This window comes from Felis catus, chromosome C1 (genome assembly GCF_018350175.1).
Source record: "Felis catus isolate Fca126 chromosome C1, F.catus_Fca126_mat1.0, whole genome shotgun sequence".
Taxonomy (NCBI): domain Eukaryota; kingdom Metazoa; phylum Chordata; class Mammalia; order Carnivora; family Felidae; genus Felis; species Felis catus.
The window spans coordinates 213,902,941-213,923,031 of NC_058375.1; the positions used below are offsets into that span (position 1 = coordinate 213,902,941).

Below are 20,091 nucleotides of genomic sequence, written 5' to 3' on the forward strand. Positions count from 1 at the left end.
AGTTTCTTAAGAAAGGAAATTAAACATTAAAAGCCTTTAAATACTTTACTCTTTATATAATGTTACTAAGAAAAGCCAGGAAAATTAGGGTTGACTTATTTATTTATTTATTTATTTAATAAATATAATCTATTTTCCACCATTTTGTTTGTTATGGCTGGTATCAAAGTAGTTTTAAAAGTTAACATTTATTTTGATTTCAGCAGATGTGCATAATAAATTAACCTATCTCTGTTCATTGTGGGCTGGGGCAGTATTTCACATCTAGTTTGTTTGGCATTTTGACACAGCTGATTTAGTTCAAGTCAACATAGTTTGACACTCCCGCTTATATGACACTTAGCATATGAATAACATTAAATAGATCAAATCCAGCCTGCTGAGTAAGAGCATTCATGCAGGTTGGTGATGTGACTGACCTTAGCTAAGACCCTTAACCACCGTGGGCCTGGGTTTCCTTTTCTGTAAAATGAGTAGTTGAGAGTAAATGGTGCTCTGGATTTAAAAACTCCGTGACTCCGTATGCCTAATAGATATGCATCTAACTGGTTCCTTTCTCTCTTTTTCACTCTCTCCATAATTTAGGAAAAGAAGATGCCGATGCCCCCATCACAAAAGATGAGAGCACCTCCATGTCACAGGACACAAGAGTTTTATCAGAGAAGTCTCTGCAAAGATCAGCAAAGGTCATTGCATACAGATTTTCTGCACTTGTCCAAATGACTGTCACCTGAGCTACCTATCAAAGGTCTCTCATACGATTCAGTTAGGACTCTAGTTGGTCAGTTAATCTGAAAAGTCAGTGGAAGCAAGGAGTCATAAAAAGCTAATGTTTTTATAACTTTAAGTATATATGTATGTGTTGATTTGTCTGTGTTTGGATGAAGGTCCAAAGTCTTTTCTTTGTGCGTGGGTTTGTTTATTGAAGTTTTATGTTATGTTTTTCTGCTTAAACCACACTTGTAATGTGACATCTTTGATTTCCAGTTTGGGTTATGTGAAGTGGAATGAGGATTTAGGCTCTAGTGAAGCAATATGAATGTAGACTCCTTCTAGATTCTCAGTTTTTTTGCTCCATATTTTTTAATGTTGTCATGTCTATATCTCATTCAAAAGCAAGTTTTTAGTGTCCTTTTTAGTTTTTCTCAAGTATTCAATTTAGTTATTATAGACACAAAAATTGCTTTTGTATCCTATCTTTGTTGCTTTGCATAATTCAATTTTAGTTTTCAATTATATATGCCAGTGGCATATTCGGATATGGGATCAACCCCGGCTGCCCCTAACTGTGCAGACAGCTCATGGTGGAACAGGTGGTTCAGTGAGTGGTAGTAAAAGCATGAGGCTTTCTCCACCCGAGGCATCCTTCGGCACATCTAATCTGTGGTGGTAGTGTTGCCACTCAATCTAGCAAATTGGTTAGGATGGTATTTCTTGCATATTGACCTGAGGACATTTCTAAATTATGTCACGTATATGTTACCCTCAACTGCCTGCCCGGCTATTTTAATAAGCATTTTGAACACTCACCGTGTAACAGGCAACATGCTAGGTATGGAAGATCATAATGAATCGAAAACCTGCGGGCTGGATCCAGCTTACAAACCTGTGTTTTGTTTGACCTGTGTAGTATTTAAAACTTTTGACTAAGTCGCTTACTGAAAGAATCAGACTTCTGGCTTCTCTTGACGACACAAAACATCCGGCAACACTGGGCCACATTCTTACGTGACTGTAGTCGGAGCTGAGTACAGGCAGCCCTCTGTAGATGGAACCTGTGTTCTGCAATTTGCTGCTGCCCCCCAATGGTACCCTCTCTCTTGCTGGGTTGGTTTGTTTTGGGGGGATAGTTTCTCAGTGAATTCAATCTAAAATCACAAGGCAAAACAGCACTTGTATGCAAAACTTACGCTGTGGTCAAGTCATTTCTACTACAGCTGATGTATGAATCACAACTGATGTCAAACTGCTTCATACATTTCCCATGCTGTCAGATATTAAAACAAGAAGCAAGGACTTCTAGTTCAGACAAGACGGCATGGACTTGTTTCTCCTTGCTCTTTCCCACTAGTGTAACTATAAACCCTGGCAAATAATGAGAGGCAACCATAGATGAATTCTGAAAGGTGAAGAGAGGAAGGCAGGCTAGTTAGGGCCTCAAAGACTAGAGAACAACGTGGCAGCAGAGAACTTTACAACCCCTCCACCAACAGAAGGACACTGGGCCCAGTGTTTCTGGATCTAACCTGGCCACAGAAGGTGGCCCAGGCAGACTCGCTCCTCACTCAGATCTAACAGGAGTCCCTCCAGCAACACCAGGCGGTCCTGACAGTACCTGTAAGAGGGATTGAGTGGGAGCCTTGCTGACAATAAATGGCCAGGACAAAGGCTCCCCTTCCCTGCCACACCTGAGACTTCTCTCCCAAGAAGACCAAGAGACACCGGACATTGGGTGGCTCTGGCATGGGGGTTCTGCCAAAGAAGTGGCCCAGCCCCGGAAGCCTCTTTGTCTCTTTGGGCCTGAGGTTTCCCTCCTCCCTGCCCCCCATCCCGGGGTAGCAGATGGCTGGAGAACACCATTAAAGGCGATCCTGCCGCAGCAGGTGTGTGGTCCAGGAGACCTTTATCCTCATTTATCTCATGGGTCTGAGACGCCGCTTTCCTACCCAGGGACACTGGGTGGTCGGGCGGCACTGGTAAAGGGGGTCCTACCACAACAAAAATCGTAAGTGGGAAGTTTCTTTGTCTCTGCATCGGACACAGATTGGGATTTGTTCTTAATCCATATTAGAGAGTCCAGGTGGCCAGCCCTGAGGAAGTTCTTTCCATGCCCTCAGGCAGTACCAGCAGAGACCCGCCGGAGCCCCACTGGTTCCATGCCAACGAAACATATCAAAATAGTACTGCAAAGGGACGCCTGGGTGGCTCAGTCGCTTAAGCATCCCACTCTTGATTTCAGCTCAGGTCATCGTGGTCGTGGGATTGATCCCTGCGTCAGGCTCCGTGCTGGGCGTGGAGCCTGCTTAAGATTCTCACTCCCTCTGACTCTGCATCTCTTTTTCTCTCAACAAAAGAAAAAGGAGAAGAATAAAAAGAGAATTGCAGTCTCTGAAAATTAAATTATCATTGGAACTACAGCCCACAAGAGTAGTCCAGGCCCCGTGTGCTACATCTAGACACAGTGGCCTGCCTTCTAAAAGATTTAAATAAGACCTTGAATCTCCTTTTATAATATCCAAAAGGTCCAGGATACAATAGAAAATCATTCATTATACCAAGAACTAGGACATTGTCACGTGCCTGAAGAGAGACAACTGATGCCAACAGTGAGATGTTACTGTTATCTGACAGTGATTTTAAACCAGTCAAAAAACAATTAGAAATTCTCTTGAAACAAATGAGAAAATAGAAAATCTCAGCAAAGAAGTAGAAGTTATGAAAAAAAGAACCAAGTTGGAAATTATAAAACTAAAAGATACAGACAGAAATAAAATCCTTTCAGGATGAACTCAGTAGGAGAGCAGAGGTGATTCAGCATAAAATGAGTTAACTTGGGAACAGATCAGTAAAATTTACCCAATCTGGACGGAAAGAAAATAGGCTGAAAAAAATGAACAGAGCTTCAGGAAGTTGTGGGGCAGTACAATAGATTCAGCGTTCAAATAATTGGAGTCCTAGAAGGAGAGGATCACCAAGAGAGTGGGGCTTGTAGATTGTGCTGACAGGGAACAGGTAAAAAATACTAGAGATTTTGAGATTAGAGCAACAATTGTATAACATGAGTATGTAATGGTATCCATCTGTGTCATTGTAATTCTGTCTTGACGGACTCGGTAGCTTGTGTTGAAGTAGAGAATAGCAGTGGCTGAACTGTCTCAGAATTGAGGATTTTTTAGGGTGGGTGCAGTGGAAAGGGCAAGAGGGGTGAGGCATCTCACGACGGTGGTGAGAGGACCAGAAGTGACAGAACGTGATGTGTCCCTCAGAGGTAGGAAGGTAGGAAGGTCAGGCCTAAGAAGTAGCAAACAGACACAGACAACAGGCTAGGGTTAAGGCGCTAGTGGTCTTGATGTGGTGAAGAAGTCATGGAGGGGCACAGAAGAATAAGGGAACCGGATGCAGGTCAGTCTGAGACCATCAGGACTGGATCAGTCCCAGAGGATGCTGAGGCCATGAGGATGAGTTGCTAAAATCAAACGGAAGGGAAGGCCACCAGCATTGAAGAGATACGGGGGCTGTAAGGACAAGATAGATCTTGGCTGAGTCATTCACCTGGAAATGTAGGCCAGGTGTTGCAGAGTGACTAGGAGGTCCATGGATGACAGTAACAAGAAGGGGACAGCCTGAACCATCAAAGGATACAGGTGTATGCACGAGGCAAGAAAAGTAAATGGTCTGGGTGTGACTGTGCAGCACAGGAAAACAAAGATGCCTCATTGAGGGACTGTGTGTGGAGAAGGAGCAACCTTTGTCCAAAGGGCCTGGGACAGACAGAGTCCTTGTGACAGAGAAGCACACGTGAGGACCAGGTCAAGGACTCTGGACAAGAGCTTGTTCAAAACAGAATGGTGTTTTCCAAGGGGGAAGGAAGAGTCAGGAGAATGTAGAGCCTATCGTGGGACTGAGACTGGACGAGAGGACAGGTGCCTTGTGGGGCGGCAGCCAGGTGTGCCTGGGGCAGAGGAGAGGCACACTGTCTGGCTGGAGGTTCTCCCTGGACAGGCTGAATGCCCTTACGGAGTCTGAGACATGAACAAGGGCAGCAGCCGGCTCAACAGCTGTCCGAACCTGTGCTCCGGGGTCAAAGTGGAACGCTGGCGAATACTTCCAGTGAATGGGGTCAAAGCGCGGAATGTCCATGGGGGGTGGAGGGAACACTTCAGGAAGAAGAACGTCCCAGGGTGGGTGAGGGTGAGGGGATTTACTTTCTTCAAGAATGCTTCTCTCTTGGTGGAAATAGCCTGTCCTTGTAGTGATGTGGTAGCCTGAGTCTTTGCCTGGTGAAATGAGAGAGTGGGGTTAATGTTGGAAAGAAGGAAGGTTTAAAGGTTTTCAGCTTCAAAAGGCATACTAAAGACCAGTTCCTTGTTTATATTCAATAACATTTTTAAAAAGCAACTGCTGTGTTCATGCGGGGAAAATGTAATGCAGAGCAGATACTTGGAGCCATACTTCCCTTCTGGAGTCTTCCGAATGTCCTTGAGACGTAGGTCTCAGTTATAAAAACACTTCCATCTAATTCATCCTTGTGTTGCATAGTTTTCATTGGATAAATGTGCTCACTGGACCCTTAAGTTGTTGCAGCTTAAACGTGGATTACTTAGTCACGGAGCCTCAGCAAGCAGCACTTCATTTGGATCTAGAAAAACTGCAGGCCCAGCTAGTTGACCAAATAATATCCTGCTGACTTCTCCCAGCTGTTATCCAGTGCTGTAGATAAACAACATTTGACTCTATCTTTGGTGTTTTCAGGTGGTTTACATCTTGGACAAAAAACATTCCCGAGCAGCAACGGGCTTTCTCAAACTCTTGGCTGATAAGAACAGTGAACTGTTTAGGAAATATGCCCTGTTTTCTCCCTCGGACCACCGAGTGCCTAGAATTTATGTGCCTCTCAAGGACTGTCCCCAGGACTTTGTGACCCGGCCTAAAGATTATGCCAACACACTGTTCATCTGCCGCATCGTGGACTGGAAGGAGGACAGCAATTTTGCCCTGGGGTAGGTGACCTTTGGCAAGAAAAACCACAGATCCCAGATGGAAGTCGGTTTAGGTAGCCTTTTGGTAAACTTTTTTTGTGTATTTTAATTATTACTTCTTGATTAAAACATGGGTACTTGGCATATTTGGGTCCGAGTTTTTCAGAAATTGCTCTTAGCTACCCCCTTGACCGGTCACCTATAGGTTCCTTGAATTGCCAGGCAGTCACTTTATTTTTGGTTTGGGGCACAAAATATAAGCACATTCTGAGCTTCTCCTTGTTTCCTATTATGTCATGAATCCTGTTTGTACTTGTGAACTCCAAAGAATTTATTGCATCAAGCAACCAGACTCCTCCTTTTAGATGCTAGTGTTAAAATATGCAAAATTCCAGGCATTTCAGAGGCCCCCAGTCTTCCATGCTTTATATTATAAACATGAAGGTGTATTTTAATGATGTGCTTTTTGGTATTGATCCTAAGGAGGTTTAACTTAGGGCATTAAGAATTAAATTACCTGACCGTAAGTAGGAAAGGGTACCCTATTTTCATGGAAGCTGTCAGGAGCCAATCTAACTTAAATGTAGATTATGTAGTCAGAGATCATCGTGGGTAGCCAATTGAACAGTTCTGATCTGAAGAAACTGCTGGACCCAGCTGTTTGATCAAATGCTGTACCTGTTTTCTTACAACTGTATTCATTTTGAAAGAAAAACAATGATAAATTTTAGCTGTATTTTTAGCCCTTTATTATGGATGGAGGCCGGTTTATGCTTCACACAAAATAAAAATAAAGGTGTACAAGCTAGAAAAGTTTGTTCTCACACTTACTTCTAAGCCAGTTTGGTGACTTGCTTGTTAGTCATCTGACTTGTACGGGACTGGCCCTTCTGGGAGTGTCCTGTGGTTATGAGGGCCAACACTGAAGGCATGGCCACAATGTACCACTTTCATTGGATCTGTTCTATCCTTAGCCTCTTATGCCTAGCAAAGGAAGCCAAATCAAATCCGTGTGTCACACCTCATGCCATTTAAGAGATACTGTCCTGTGCCACTTTTTCAGTGATATGGAGATCAATGTGAATAATATGATCTCAGGGCCACTCAGAAACAATTGTACTTTCTTTTCTTTGGTTTTCCTCCTCTTAAGTGGAGTGATCGCAATGTCATTTTTATGCCTAACTCATTATCCAGAAGTGACGTCAACCCCTTGAGTCCCAACTAGCCCTTCTCTGAGGCTTGCCAGTTTCTCACCATCAACTCCAAATGGCCTGATAATGTCTGCGCCACCTGGCCCCTGTTGATTGTGCCGGCTGCACTCTGCCTGGCAGCGAAAAGGGAAGACTTCCCATCACAGCAGGAAATCCAGCCTTGTCTTTTATCTGCCTTTCTGTCATATCCCATTGTGTATACTTGATTGGACTACTTCCTTAGTTATCGAGTTGTATGGGTGTAGTCAAGAAATCTTTATGATGTGAGTTTCTCTTATTGCTGGAATGGTCTTACAGGTTCCTTTTTCACAGCTGAGCCATTACTTCATCAAGAACTCTTTCCTTGTGGGTAAATTACAATTGGAAAAGGAGTCAAGCCTTTGAAGCAGCAAGAATATTTGCTGAATGTAAAGAAAGACCATTTTAAAATAATAGCCATATATTAATTATGTACTTCTCAAAATAAAAATATACTTAGATGGAAAACTTAGTATAAAGACATTAGAATTTGTCATTTTGTAAATATGCCTTTTAAGATCTTTGTGAAGAAGAGAAATTTTATCTTAAGAAAGCAAGAAAATGTAGTAGGTTTTCATGATAGTCCTCAGATGCCGTGTCTCTCCTGAGGGGTGCGGGCCGCAGCTGTTGGGCCTGGTGGGAGTCCCGCCTTTGCCATTTCGCTCTGGCTGTCACTACTGATCTTTAGGAACTAAGGTCAAGGCTTCCCAATCAGAACATGCTGTGCTAGGACTGCCTGGGTTTCCTCTCTCATCTTTGCCAGGTTTTGACCAGGAGTGTGAAGGTAGTACTTGCCATGGATGTGAGTGTTTGTGGTTAACTTCCCCAGAAACTATGCCTGAAAACTGAGCTTAGCCAAAGTGGCTTCCCTCTGAATTTCTTCCCTGCCCCTGCACTCTGCTCGTAAAAGTTTTGAACTTCTTCTGTCTGTGTAATTGCTACCCATCATTTAAGTCCAAAGTCAGTTACTTCTTCTGCAGTTAAATTCAGTTCAGGAGACAGGTGTTGATCAACTGTGTGTAAGTCACTGTGTGAGAAGTACAGCGGTAAACAGGGCATGGTTTTTTTTATTCAAAGAAACAGTAGCCTAACGCAGAGGGACTGTACATAAGTGTCAGGATTAATTTGACGCTAAGAAATGGAATCCTCCTTGAGCTAATTTAAATAAAAGTGGAAATTAGTATGAGAAACTGGTGGTTCTCCTAAAACCAAGGGCAGGAAATGGAGGCAGGCCTCATGAGGATCTCAGAACTCACAAGGTGGCAGAGGAATCACAGCTGCTCTCTGAACGACCCTGACAAGGCCCACCACCACATGGCATCTTTTCTGTACCCCTGTCTGCACGTGAGCTGGATTGTTCTGCCTCTCTCTACACAGTAGCCGGCTACCTGTCAGTAGCCTACACAGCCCCCAGTGGTACTGCCAGTCCTCTGCAGGTCACATACTGAAGTCTAGGTCACGATACAGAATTTCTAGGGTAGAAAAATCTTATCGGTCTAGCCTGAGACAGGTATTTGCCCTGATCAGTAGTTTTAACCAGAGGTAGTGGTCCAAGGTCCCATGGCCCACCGCCTAATTGGTAGGGACTGTGTGGGACTTGAGTCTCTGGGAACAAGTGTGGATAAAGTAAATAGATTGAATGGCCTGTCTCTTTGACCTCTAATTATCGTATGAAGTCGAATATAGGAATAAAGTCGTTTTCGGGAAGTTTAGAGGAGGTGGGTGAAGGGAGAAATCTAGGATTGTTCCTGAGAGAACGAAAGCCCCTTTGCTGGAAGATCACTCTGCCTGAGAGTCTGGAGTGGACAGGAGGGGACGTGACTGAAGGCAAGCAGTCCTCACAATCTATCGTATTAACAGAGAGGAGACGGGGAGAACCTGGAGTAAATGGGTTGCAGTGAAGGAAGCAAAAGGAGTGACAAGATTCAGGGGAGATAAGGGGGGTGAAATCCCCTAGATGTGCTCACCAATTAGAAATGGGGCATGAATGAGAAGGACAGAACTGTGGATGAACTTGCAGGCCTCTGACTTGAGTGTCGTTGGGGAGATGGCAATGGTGTTGAACCACAGTGCGCTGCGGGCGGCTTCAGCTCCTACCATGCCCTTCTCTTATGCCTCATTGCTTGCTGTTTCCCAGGCTGGCTGTGTGTGTTCGTAGCTCCAGACTCTTACACACCACACTTCCTTTCCCAGCAGTGGCTTTCTCCTCTCCCTGCTATTTGTTTAGTGAAATACTCCACTTTTAAACTTAACTCTGTTGTCTACTTGAAAAATGTTCCCTGATTCCTCCCTCCTGGGTGCTCCCATAGTCTGTAATACTACTGTTATTATCACTCTGGCCTGTTTGTATTGTAATTGCTTATGAAAGTTATTTACTTGGCCACGAGTTCCTTTAGGACAAGGATACTCAGTGAACATTTGCTGGCTGGTTCAATGGCCTTAAGGAGGCCATCAATCTTGGTGCCCCCTTCCGGGTAAGCATTGCTTCTCTGGCATCCCTCGTGCCACTTTGGTGCCTCCTGTGATGGACAGCCCAAAGACTGTTACAGTACTGGAGACCTTTAGGTGTTAGAAAGTTATTTTTCATCTTGTTCCCAGAACTGTCATGAGATATCTCAGTTCAGCCTTGTCTACTTCTGTACATCACACCTGTCACATTTTCTGTACTCTTCATCCTATGATGCTAGCAAAAACCTGAAGGTAATCGTTCTTAGTGAACCCTTGCTGGCTTTGAGGGATCACTGCTTTTTGTTATGCATCACAACATATTTAATACTTTTCCTATTTAGTACTAGGCTTTTGTCCAAGATACTTAAAAAGCCACAGTGGCTTCCTCGCTGGAATGATCTGTAATTATGTAATCAGATTTACAGTTTTAAGAGCTTCCCAACCCTCTTAAATCATCTTTCCCTTTAGAAAGTCCTGCAGTGGAATTCATGCCTATATTTTCTCAGACCTTTGTGAAATCTCCTGTCCTAAAGTCTAGAGTTTATAATCACAGCCTTCCCTTCCAGGATGTCATAGCATGGAGATACTGTGGTCACTCTCTTCTAGATTTGTTATGGTTCTTCTTCTTGAATATTTAAGGATAAATCTTGAAGAAAATGGAAAAGTTTTAGAGCAGCTACTGTGAGGAACGTGGTAGTGTTTCGTGGCAGCACTTTAGACTAAATGAAGATCTATAACTTGAACTGACCTAGAGCAAACAGACATGTTTATGTTATTTGCTCTAGCAAACTTTGGTAGCTTTAAGGGAGGAGGAAAAATAAATAGGTCAGTGCAGGTATAGCAGGCTTGAGAAATTTAGGGTTGAACTTGGGATTGTCTAAGTTTAATGGGAGGCTATTGAAATAGAGGAATTGAGAAGGAGTCACGGTGCTGTTCATTTTAATGAGAGTGAAGGACAGCAGCTTCCATTGGAGAGAGTGGCTGGGTGAGATGAAGGGAGGGAAAGAAGTTCTGATTGACGACACATGTGGAAGAGGAGGAAGTGGTTGGTCAGGGGGACGGGTGATCTGTTCTGGTATCTTCATCTCCCAGCTTTGACCAGTAAAGTGCCAGTTACCAATTAGAAATATATATTTGTGCACTGTTGGAAACAAATATCCTTTAACATTCCATTCAGTTTGACAGATACTGAATTTCTTATAAGGTAGATCTAAATTAGGGGGATGGTCGTTAAATTATACTAAATTGTATTTAGTAGGAGAGTGAGATAGTAACTAGGTTGGTAGAAAAAAACCAGGAGAAATTAGTTTCATTGAGGCATAGCCTACAAGAGTAGCAAATTGAAAAATAGCTCCGTCTAATCTTTCCCTCTGTGCGAAAGGAGTACTTCACCTGATCAAGAGTATGTTCTTAATCTGAAGACTCTTCTGAAGAAGAGGCTGAGTTATATAATCCTATGAACTTGAAACTTAGACTTTATCTAAGTCCTTTCCGGGGTGGGGGCACAGTATCACTTGCCCTGGCTGAGAGACAAAACGCAAATCAGGCTGAGGAAGGGGCTCTTTTTTTGTGTGACTGTTGGGCTCCACCTGGTGGCCTGGAAGGACCATCTTTGGAAAAAGCTGGGTCTTCAACATCGAGAGCATCCTGGTCAGAGCGGAGCAGAGGCAAAAGGGGTGGAGGACGACAGTGGTCCTGAGCCAGGCTTTGGTGCCAAATTGTTCTTTCCCTCGCGCTGTGTGCGGTCATTAACGCTTCTTCCGTGGTTGTCAGCTTCATCCTCAACTGCTAGTGCCTCTTCTCGAAAATACTATTTTAAGGTAGGAGAGAACCTTAGCTACCGTGAGCCTTCTCCTAAAGTCCTTAAATGCTTGCATCCTCCTCTTTGCTCCCTTCACATTGACATTTGGCTCTTCAGTCTCAAGCTTCAGGGTCTTCCCTAAAATCATGTGGTGTTTTCAAGCCTTTCTTCTTTTCCACATTCCGTTGTCTGTTTTCACTGACCTGCCCACATTCCTAAAGTCCCCATTCCTTACTTGCTGTTTTCTCCTGTGTCATGTTGATGAGCCAGAAAAATGGAAAATAACGTCTCTTCTCCTGATTTTAGAAAATAATATGTAACATATACAGCCAAAGACATGGTGTATTTGCCACACTTTCCTTTCTGTGTGCTGTTACTGAACTTCTGGGCTCAGGTGTAGCTGATATTTGTGCTCCACTTGAAGGTTCTCAGGGATCTGATATCGTTGTACCTGTTTGCATGGAGTTTCCAGCATGGGCCGGCACTCACGAGAGCATTTATTTGAGGGATAATCGCTACAAGATTGTCTGGCTTGGCCTCCTGTGTGTGGCCTAGTTTTAAGGCTCAAACTCTATAAGAATGTGTGATAGAGAAAGGACGATGAATGGTTTAGAACGCTAACGTTGACTGTTCAGTGTCCCTATTTTCTTTAAGGCAAAGAGGCCAATTTGAGAGACTTTCTTGCTTAATTTCTTATATCTACAGCTGGCCCTTACTTCAATAAGTTTTTCACTTGAACATGACCTGGACCTAATGCTGCTTTATATAAAATTCTTACGTGCACACATAACCCCCACCTATTAACTACAGGAAGTTAGGAATATTGTTTCAGCACTGTCCCGATTAATTTTACAGTAGGACGCAGTTGTAATATCATTGATTGTGAATGGGAACAGTATTTGTGGAGGAGCCTGGTGAGTGAGAAGTATTGAGGTGGTAATCCTTATAAATTACTCTAATGAGGGCCTCCTGGGTGGCTCAGTTAAGTGTGTGACTTTGGCTCAGGTCATGGTATTGCAGTTCGTGGGTTCAAGCCCTGCTTCAGGCTCTGTGCTGACAGCTCAGGGCCTGGGGCCTGCTTTGGATTCTGTCTGCCCCTCCCCCGCTCACGCTCTGTCTGTCTGTCTGTCTGTCTGTCTGTCTCTCTCTCTCTCTCTCTCAAAAATAAACATTAAAAAAATTTTTTAAATAAATTAATGAGGAAAGCTTTCTATCTCAAAACTACTTATTGTAATATCAAAAATAGAAAAAATTTAAAGAATTTTTTGAAATATATACATATTATATATTTACTATTAAAATTATTTAAAACACGAACCACTGAAAGTAAAAAAGAAATTCTAGAATTTCACCCCCAGAAATAATCACTATTAAGGGTTTGGTGTATATTTGTCTAAAATATTGTTTTTAAAATATTTGTTAACATTCATTGCAAAGTATGTTTCACAAACATAAGTACATATGTAATACTTATGTAATTTTTGAATTTTCATATTAAAACCAACCCATGAACTCAGTACCCAGATTAGGAATTATATTGCAATATTGTTGAAGCGTCCTATGATCTTCTGTACCCTAACCACTAGTTTTTTCCCCAAGAGGTAACTACTTTTTCAAACATGCTAATCAACATGTGCTTTTCTTTATGATTTGCCCATATTTATTATCCTTAAAAGTACTAGTTTTGCTTGTTTCTAAACCTTACCAAAAATACCATGCTACATTCTTCTGTGACTTGCTTTTTTTTATTTAACATTGTTTCTAAAATATATTCATGTATTTCATTCATTTTAATTTGTAGTATTTCCATTTCCTGAAATAAACCACAATTTACTTATCTAGCAGTGGATATTTGGGTTGAACTGAGGTTTTGCTCTTAGAAATAATGCTCCTATGAACATATCAGTGCTTACCAACTAAAGTTTCTCTAGACTCTACTTAAGAGTAAAATGACCACATCACACCCATGTGCATGTTAAACTTAACGACTTTGTAGCTGAACCATTTTCCAAAGCGGCCGTGCCCATTTTTAGTTCTACTAGTATGAGTTTCTGTTTCTTCACATTCTTACCAACACTGGATATAGCTAGATTCTTCCATTTTTGCCATTCAAGTGGGTGTAAAATGGTATCTGATGATCTTAATTTATATTTTCCAAATTACTAATGAGATTGAGCATCTTATCCTATTTTTATGATCATTATGTTTTCTCTTCTAGAAAATGTCCTTATATTTTTTATATTTTTTTCACAGGTAATTTTTTGTTTGGATAAATTTATAGAAATTGCAAAAATGGTACAGAGTTCCTATAGACTTTTACCCAGCTTCTCCTTATGTTAGCACCTTACAGTACCATAAAATATTTATGAAAACTAAGAAATTAACATTGGTATGATTAGTAACATTGGTATACTTAATTAAAGTATAGAACTTATTCATATCTTACAAATTTTTCCACTAACATCCTTTCCAGTTTGAGAAACTGGTCCAGAATCCTACATTGCAGTTAGTTGTGATATTGCTGTAGTTGTTCCAGTTTGTGACAGTTTGTCAGCCTTGTCTTTCATGGCTTCACACTTTTGATTTTGTAGAATGTTTTTCAGTTTGGCTGGTCTAATGTTTTCTCATGAGTAGACTGAGATTAAGCATTGTTGGGAAAGATATCACAAAGGCAGTGTGTGTCACATCAGGGAGTACATGTCAGTATGTATTACTGGTGATGTTAACCTTGATCTCTTGGCTAAGGAAGTACCTGCCAGAATAACAAACTTTTTTTCCCTTGTAATTTATTGTATTTGGGAGAAGATTTTTTTGAGACTATCCAATTAAACTTTCACCCACTCATTTTATTTAGCATTTTTTTATTGGGCTGTTATTTGATTAATTTGGAGCTAAAAAACATTCTAGGAAGTAATCTTTTTAACAGTTACTGGTAGGGAAAATATCTTCTCGACAGTTTATGACTTGTTTTTTCATGTTATTAATGTTAAGTTCTGAACGTTTTCCAACTTTTTGCATTTTCAAATTGCATTTTCCAACTTTTTGGTTCTGGTGTATAGAATTATAATTAACTTTTGTATATTAATGCTGTATCCAGCCACTTGCTAAATCCTGTTATTAATTCTAATAGTTTGGACATAGTTTCCTTTGGAATTTCTGTGCAGGTAATCACATCATTGGTGAGTAATGGCAAGTTTCTTCCATTCTAATCCCTATAACTTTTATTTCCTTTTCTTATCTTCCTAAACTGGCAACTTACAATTGGAGAGAAGATATTTTCCACACTAATAAGTGATGAAAGTGCAATTTTGAATGAAAGTAATAGTAGCAGACATTTTTTAATTTTTCCTGATGTTTTTTAAAGGATAGTATTTATAATTTTGCTAATGTGGCAGCTAGTTATTAAAGGACTCAAAATACCTAAATACATGTCTTTGGGTTTTATTTGTTTGTTTTTACTATCTTCAGTTTTCTTACTTTCCCTTTGGAGTTTCAAGGAGGAATAGATGCCCTTTTTCCAGGCCCTAAAGCATTAATTCGTTTATTTTATTCACTAAACCATCATCTGTTAGGCACCTAAGATGATTAAGACTCAGAGTAAGATACAGAAATAATGTTTATTCTCTTTAGGATGACCCTTTTCATCTGCTGGTAAGTAGAGATGTACCTAAAGCACTATGATACAGTTAGAAAGTGGCATGTGCCAGAAAGGAGATATAACAAAGGACAGTGATAGCATTGAGGAGAGAGATTTGCTCTGGAGGACAGGGTGGCTTCCTGGCCTTGCTGCTATATTCCATGAAGTTGAAATGAACTCGGTTTATGTTTTGTGGGCCTGCTTCAACATGGAAGCCATAAAGGGAGTGCCTTTAAGATAGAAATACATTGCTTAAGGAAGGAGCAACTTATAGTATTTTTATGCTCTAGAACCAATAGTACCTTGTCAATATTTAGTGAATGCCTGCAAGATATATGATGTGAACAGTCCTGAGACTTTAGTTTTTATAATAAGTGTGTTACATTTTTTGTTTCAGAATGAAGGAAGAGAAGGAGAAGTTTGCTTCTCATGAAAGATATTTTAAAATACTTTATATTAGTTAGGATGGTTTTACCACCAGGTGGTGGAAAACCCTGACCTGAAATGATTTAAACGTTAAGGGAACATATTATTTTACAGAAGTGGGAATCCAGAGGTTGTTGCGGGCTCCAGGGCCCAGTATAGTCAGTGACTTTGTGATGTTGTCAGGTTCCCCTTTGTTGTCTTCAGTGGTCTAGTAGAAGGTTCTTCATGGTAGTGAAGACAGCTGCCAGTATGGTCAGACTACATGCTTTCTAGATCACATACAACAGGGAAGGGGGAGATCCTATCCACCAACCATGATATTGATAACAGTCTCCAGTGGAACCACATCCTGATTTCATTAGAATAATGAAGATCTGCCTCTGGAGCTGAAAATGAGATGTTCCCTATATGAAAAAGGTTAGGTTTCTGTTAAAAAGGAGGAAGAGGGAAATGAATGTTGGGTGGGCAACCAGTACTGGGCATCACAGGTTTTTATTAGATTGTAATAAATGTCCCTATACTTTTTAAATTAAAAAAAAAGTTAAAATATTAAAGGAAGTTTAGAAAATGAGAAAAAAGTCATTCATAATCCTCCCTTTCTAAAATAATTAATGCCATTTTTAGCTATTCCCCATCAATCTTCTCATAAATGTTTTTACATAGTTAAATTATACTATATCTTTGTACATTTCTTTTGTTCTTACAGTTCTTTTTTTAAAAATTTTTTTTAATGTTTATTTATTATTGAGAGACGGACACAGAGTGTGAGCAGCGGAGGGGCAGAGAGAAGGGGAGACACAGAATCTGAAGCAGGCTCCAGGCTCTGAGCTGTCAGCAGAGAGCCTGACGCAGGGCTTGAACTCATGAACCGTGAGATCATGACCTGAGCCGAAGTCAGTCGCCCAACCGAGCCAACCAGGCACCCCAGTTCTTATAGTTCTTATGTACCCCTGGACCTAGTTTCCCCTATTTATAACATATTAGTATGGTACATTTGTTACAACTAATGAACCAGTGCTGATAACATTATTAACTGACATCCATACTTGTACTCAGAAATCCTGGAGTTTTAAAAATTGAATGTCCTTTTTCTGTTCCAGGATACCTATACATTTATTTGTTATCATGTCTCCCTATGGTCCTCTTGGCTATGAATTTCAACGTTATTTTTGAAGGACATTTACAAAAAATTTTTTTAATGTTTATTTTTGAGAGACAGAGCATGAGTGGGAGAGGAACAGAGAGCGAGGAGAATCCAAAGCAGGCTCCAGGCTCTGAGTTGTCAGCACAGAGCCCTACATGGGCCCAAACCCATGAACTGCAAGATCATGACCTGAGCTTAACCAACTGAGCCACCCAGGCACCCTTTGAAGGACATATTTTAATGCAGAGTAGTGGTTTTTAAGTGTGGTTTAAAAACCTCAAGTGTGGTTTTTAAGAGAATTGGCCAGACATTTTGATGCAACTTTGAATCATAGTTGTCCAAAAGCAGCTGTTGCGATCTTTTAAGACCATGAAGACAGAAACTACCTAGAAAGCTATAATATTGGAACTATAACATGTGGAAGGGAATTTTACTTGCAGTATTCATTTTAAGTAAAATTTACACCAAAATTTAAAAATGAAAGCAAACCCTTCTGTAAGACAAATAGGCAATGTATATAAGTCAGTTCCCTAGTAGGTCGTGCTTCTGTTTAGATCCCAAGGTATTCTGGTTTTTAGGGTGGCAGCAGAATTTACGAGTAAAATAGCGTAAGATTTTTTCTGGGACGTCTAAAGCCAAATGCTTGAGCTCTTTCAGCATGCTGACTGGTTAGATTTTTATCTCCTGCAGGCTATCCTGGCTATGGTGCTGTCAATTCTATCTCCGGTGAAAATCTATAATAAATTTATTTAAATAAGGTACTTGAGAAATGTTCTTTGGAACTTAGTAAAATAAATGTTAATTACTACTAATAGAAACTTGGAGTCATTGATTACATTTGGAAGCTGTAACCAAAATATAATTTTGTCTTTACGAGCCGTATTGTAATTTTGGTAAACAAGTCAAGATTCTTTGGATTCAAAATAGAGTCTAGTGAAAAATTTTGCCAGAACAGAAAGCACCAATAAAACTGAATAAAAGACAACTATTTTTCTTCATTAAATTTCAGTTAACATTCAGTGAGTGATATGACTTGTTCTGACAATTAATATTAAGTCCATCTTTACCAGCTTACTTTTGTCCTTCTTTTTCACCGCCCCACCCCCACAGAGGTGGATTCGGTACTCAGCGCTAGTCTTTTGGGGAAATTTCTTCATTTCTTGGTAGGCCATCATTCTTCATCTAGTAGTTTTTCAGGACAGGTTTATGAGAACTATATTCTTCGAGTTCTTGCACTTAGAAATCTTCATCTTCAAAGTCCAGTAGGCTTCACTAGGCTATGTTTCAGTGGTGATTTTCTGTATTAGTTTTCCCTGAGACATGGCATATACTTTCTCCATGTGAAATTTCTTTTATTTCGGGAAAGTTGTCTTAATGGCATGGAAAATGTTTTCTATTCCATATATCTAGTTCCTTCAGGAATACCCCTTATTCCAAAGTTGGATCTCCTTCATCTGCCTTTCATATCTGTTTTCTCTGTAATCTTTTAAAACACTCTTTGTACTTTCCAATTTCATCTTCCTCACTTCTCTCAAGTTTTTTCTCAATGAACCTTATTTTTTTTCAGAGTTAGTCTTCATTAGTTACCTCCTTCCTTAGTTACCTCCATCAAAAATGACCTTCACTTGGGGCGCCTGGGTGGCTCCATCGGTTAAGCAACTGACTTTGACTCAGGTCATGATCTCATGGTTCGTGGGTTCGAGCCCAGCGTCAGGCTCTGTGCTGACAGCTCAGAGCCTGGAGCCTGCTTTGGATTCTGTGTCTCCCTCTGTCTCTGCCCCTCCCCCTCCTCGTGCTCTGTCTCTCTTGTCTCTCAAAAATAAACTTAAAAAAAATTTTTTTAAATAACCTTCATTTTGGAGTGGTTTTATTTTTCTTCTCTACTTATTTCCTAGGTCTAAAGCACTAGGTTTTTATTTCCTTTTGTAAAATTAATGTTTTTAATATGCACTTGCATCTTTGAGCTCTTTCCTTATAGTGGTGATATATTCTTGTGAATATCTTTGGTCAAGATACCAATTTCTGTGGCCACATACTTACAGAATATGTTTTTTTTTTCTTCTTCTGCCATTTCTTTACCTTGTTTCTTTCTTCCTGTTGACACGCAGTATTTTTTTTAATGGAATGTCTGGAATGTCTCCTTCCCGTCTTTAAATAATGGTGTCTTCCCAGATTTTAGTACTATATTTTAAAAGTTGGATATTATAAAGTGTCTTTTGTTCAAATGTTTAGACCCTTTCCCACTTCAGGCATAAGATAATCATTTTTGGCCATTCTAAAATCACCAGCTAAGAGTACGGTGGCCAGTGTGTTTTAAGTCTGCCTCACAGAGACTGTTACTGATGCTTTCACTACATAGAAGAATGTGTTTCTTTTCACACTAGTTTCATTCTCTGCATTCTCCGAATGATCTACCTCATTGTTTATACATCCCCAGAAACTATGCTATCTGATTTTGTGTAATTAATTATTTTATGTGATTTGTGATACATTAGGGTAGACTCATTTGAAATTGTGTTTTATGGGTAAATGGTCAAATATATTGGCAATTTCATGTCTCAACATAATCTGTGGTTAACTTCTCTGTATTATTACTCACCGCTCTTGAATCTTTACTTCTGAGTCATCCCTCAACTGGCTTGAATTGCAAGTATGTTTTTTTTTTCCCCCAGGAAATGGGTAGTATACTTTGTGCCTTGTTTTATCAATTGTGAGTCTAGCTTCCAATTCAGAGGAATCATGACTATAGCCCTAGCAATATTAAAATCTTTCAGTTGTAGAGGTGAGTATTATTGGGAATGGGTCTTAAATATGATATTGAAAGGCCCAACTCCTCCCATGCACTCTTGGTTCCCAGACCATGTGCTTGACTCTAGGATACTAAGAGCAACATTATATCCTAGAGGATAGCAGTCCAGCCTCATAAGATGTTGCCTTCCAATTTAGTTCATTAGTACACTATTACACCATTCTAATCCGTGAATTCAGTGAGCTTTGCTACTTCTGGAAGACTAAATCCTCAATTACGTACAGTGTTGAGTAATATGATAGTTTAAAAGATAATTTGGTAAATCTGTGGGTTGCGTTTCTATAAGCAAGATGGGTGGACCAAATGAAGGTAGCAAACCCAAATCCAGAGTTAGTGTTTCTTTCAGTGGAGAGAAGTAACTGCCCTCTCTATCACAGAAAAACTCAATCTGCTATCAAGTAGTTGGTGGGTCTTCTTGCTGTGGTTCTGAATCAGAGGCTCAGAGCTGGTTGCTGCTGGCATACTGGCATCCTGCAGGTGTGGTAGTCAGGTCCTCATTAGTGAGAGGAAGTTTATGCTGTGGAGCTAATTTTCTGCCGCTTTGTACCTTGTTTTTATTCCCATTGAGCAAACACTGCAGTGGTTGGGGAAGGAGGTTGGTTGACATTCTCGGGACAAATCGTCCTGCTTCCACAGTGGAAGTCTTTTGCTGAGCATTCTTATGGAACACAAACAGTCATACTCTGGGCTCATTTCAGTAGGCCCATTTCATGCCCATGTCTCTTCCCCAGATGTCCTTGTCACCAGTACTCCAGTCTTTCTTCTTTCAGCTCCCTGTGATCTGCTAAACTTGTAGCAACTGCTCATCAGGCCATGTTTCTTCAGCCAAAGTAGACCATGGATATATTGCTTGAAGTTCTGCTTACAGGGAGGAAGCTTCTGCTCTACTCTCTTTTCA

The 20,091-nt window shown here is 40.6% G+C and overlaps 1 protein-coding gene across 8 annotated transcripts in view; it reads left to right on the forward strand.

Annotated features, from left to right (window-relative positions):
* The window catches only part of DIS3L2 (DIS3 like 3'-5' exoribonuclease 2), a 351,641-nt gene that overhangs the window by 152,288 nt on the left and 179,262 nt on the right, over nucleotides 1–20,091 (forward strand). For all 8 annotated transcript variants that reach the window (XM_019838866.3, XM_011285625.4, XM_011285626.4 and 5 more), the window contains 2 exons: nucleotides 586–686; nucleotides 5,473–5,720. In XM_019838866.3, coding sequence (XP_019694425.2) covers nucleotides 586–686; nucleotides 5,473–5,720 — 349 coding nt within the window. The remainder of the gene's footprint in view (nucleotides 1–585; nucleotides 687–5,472; nucleotides 5,721–20,091) is intronic.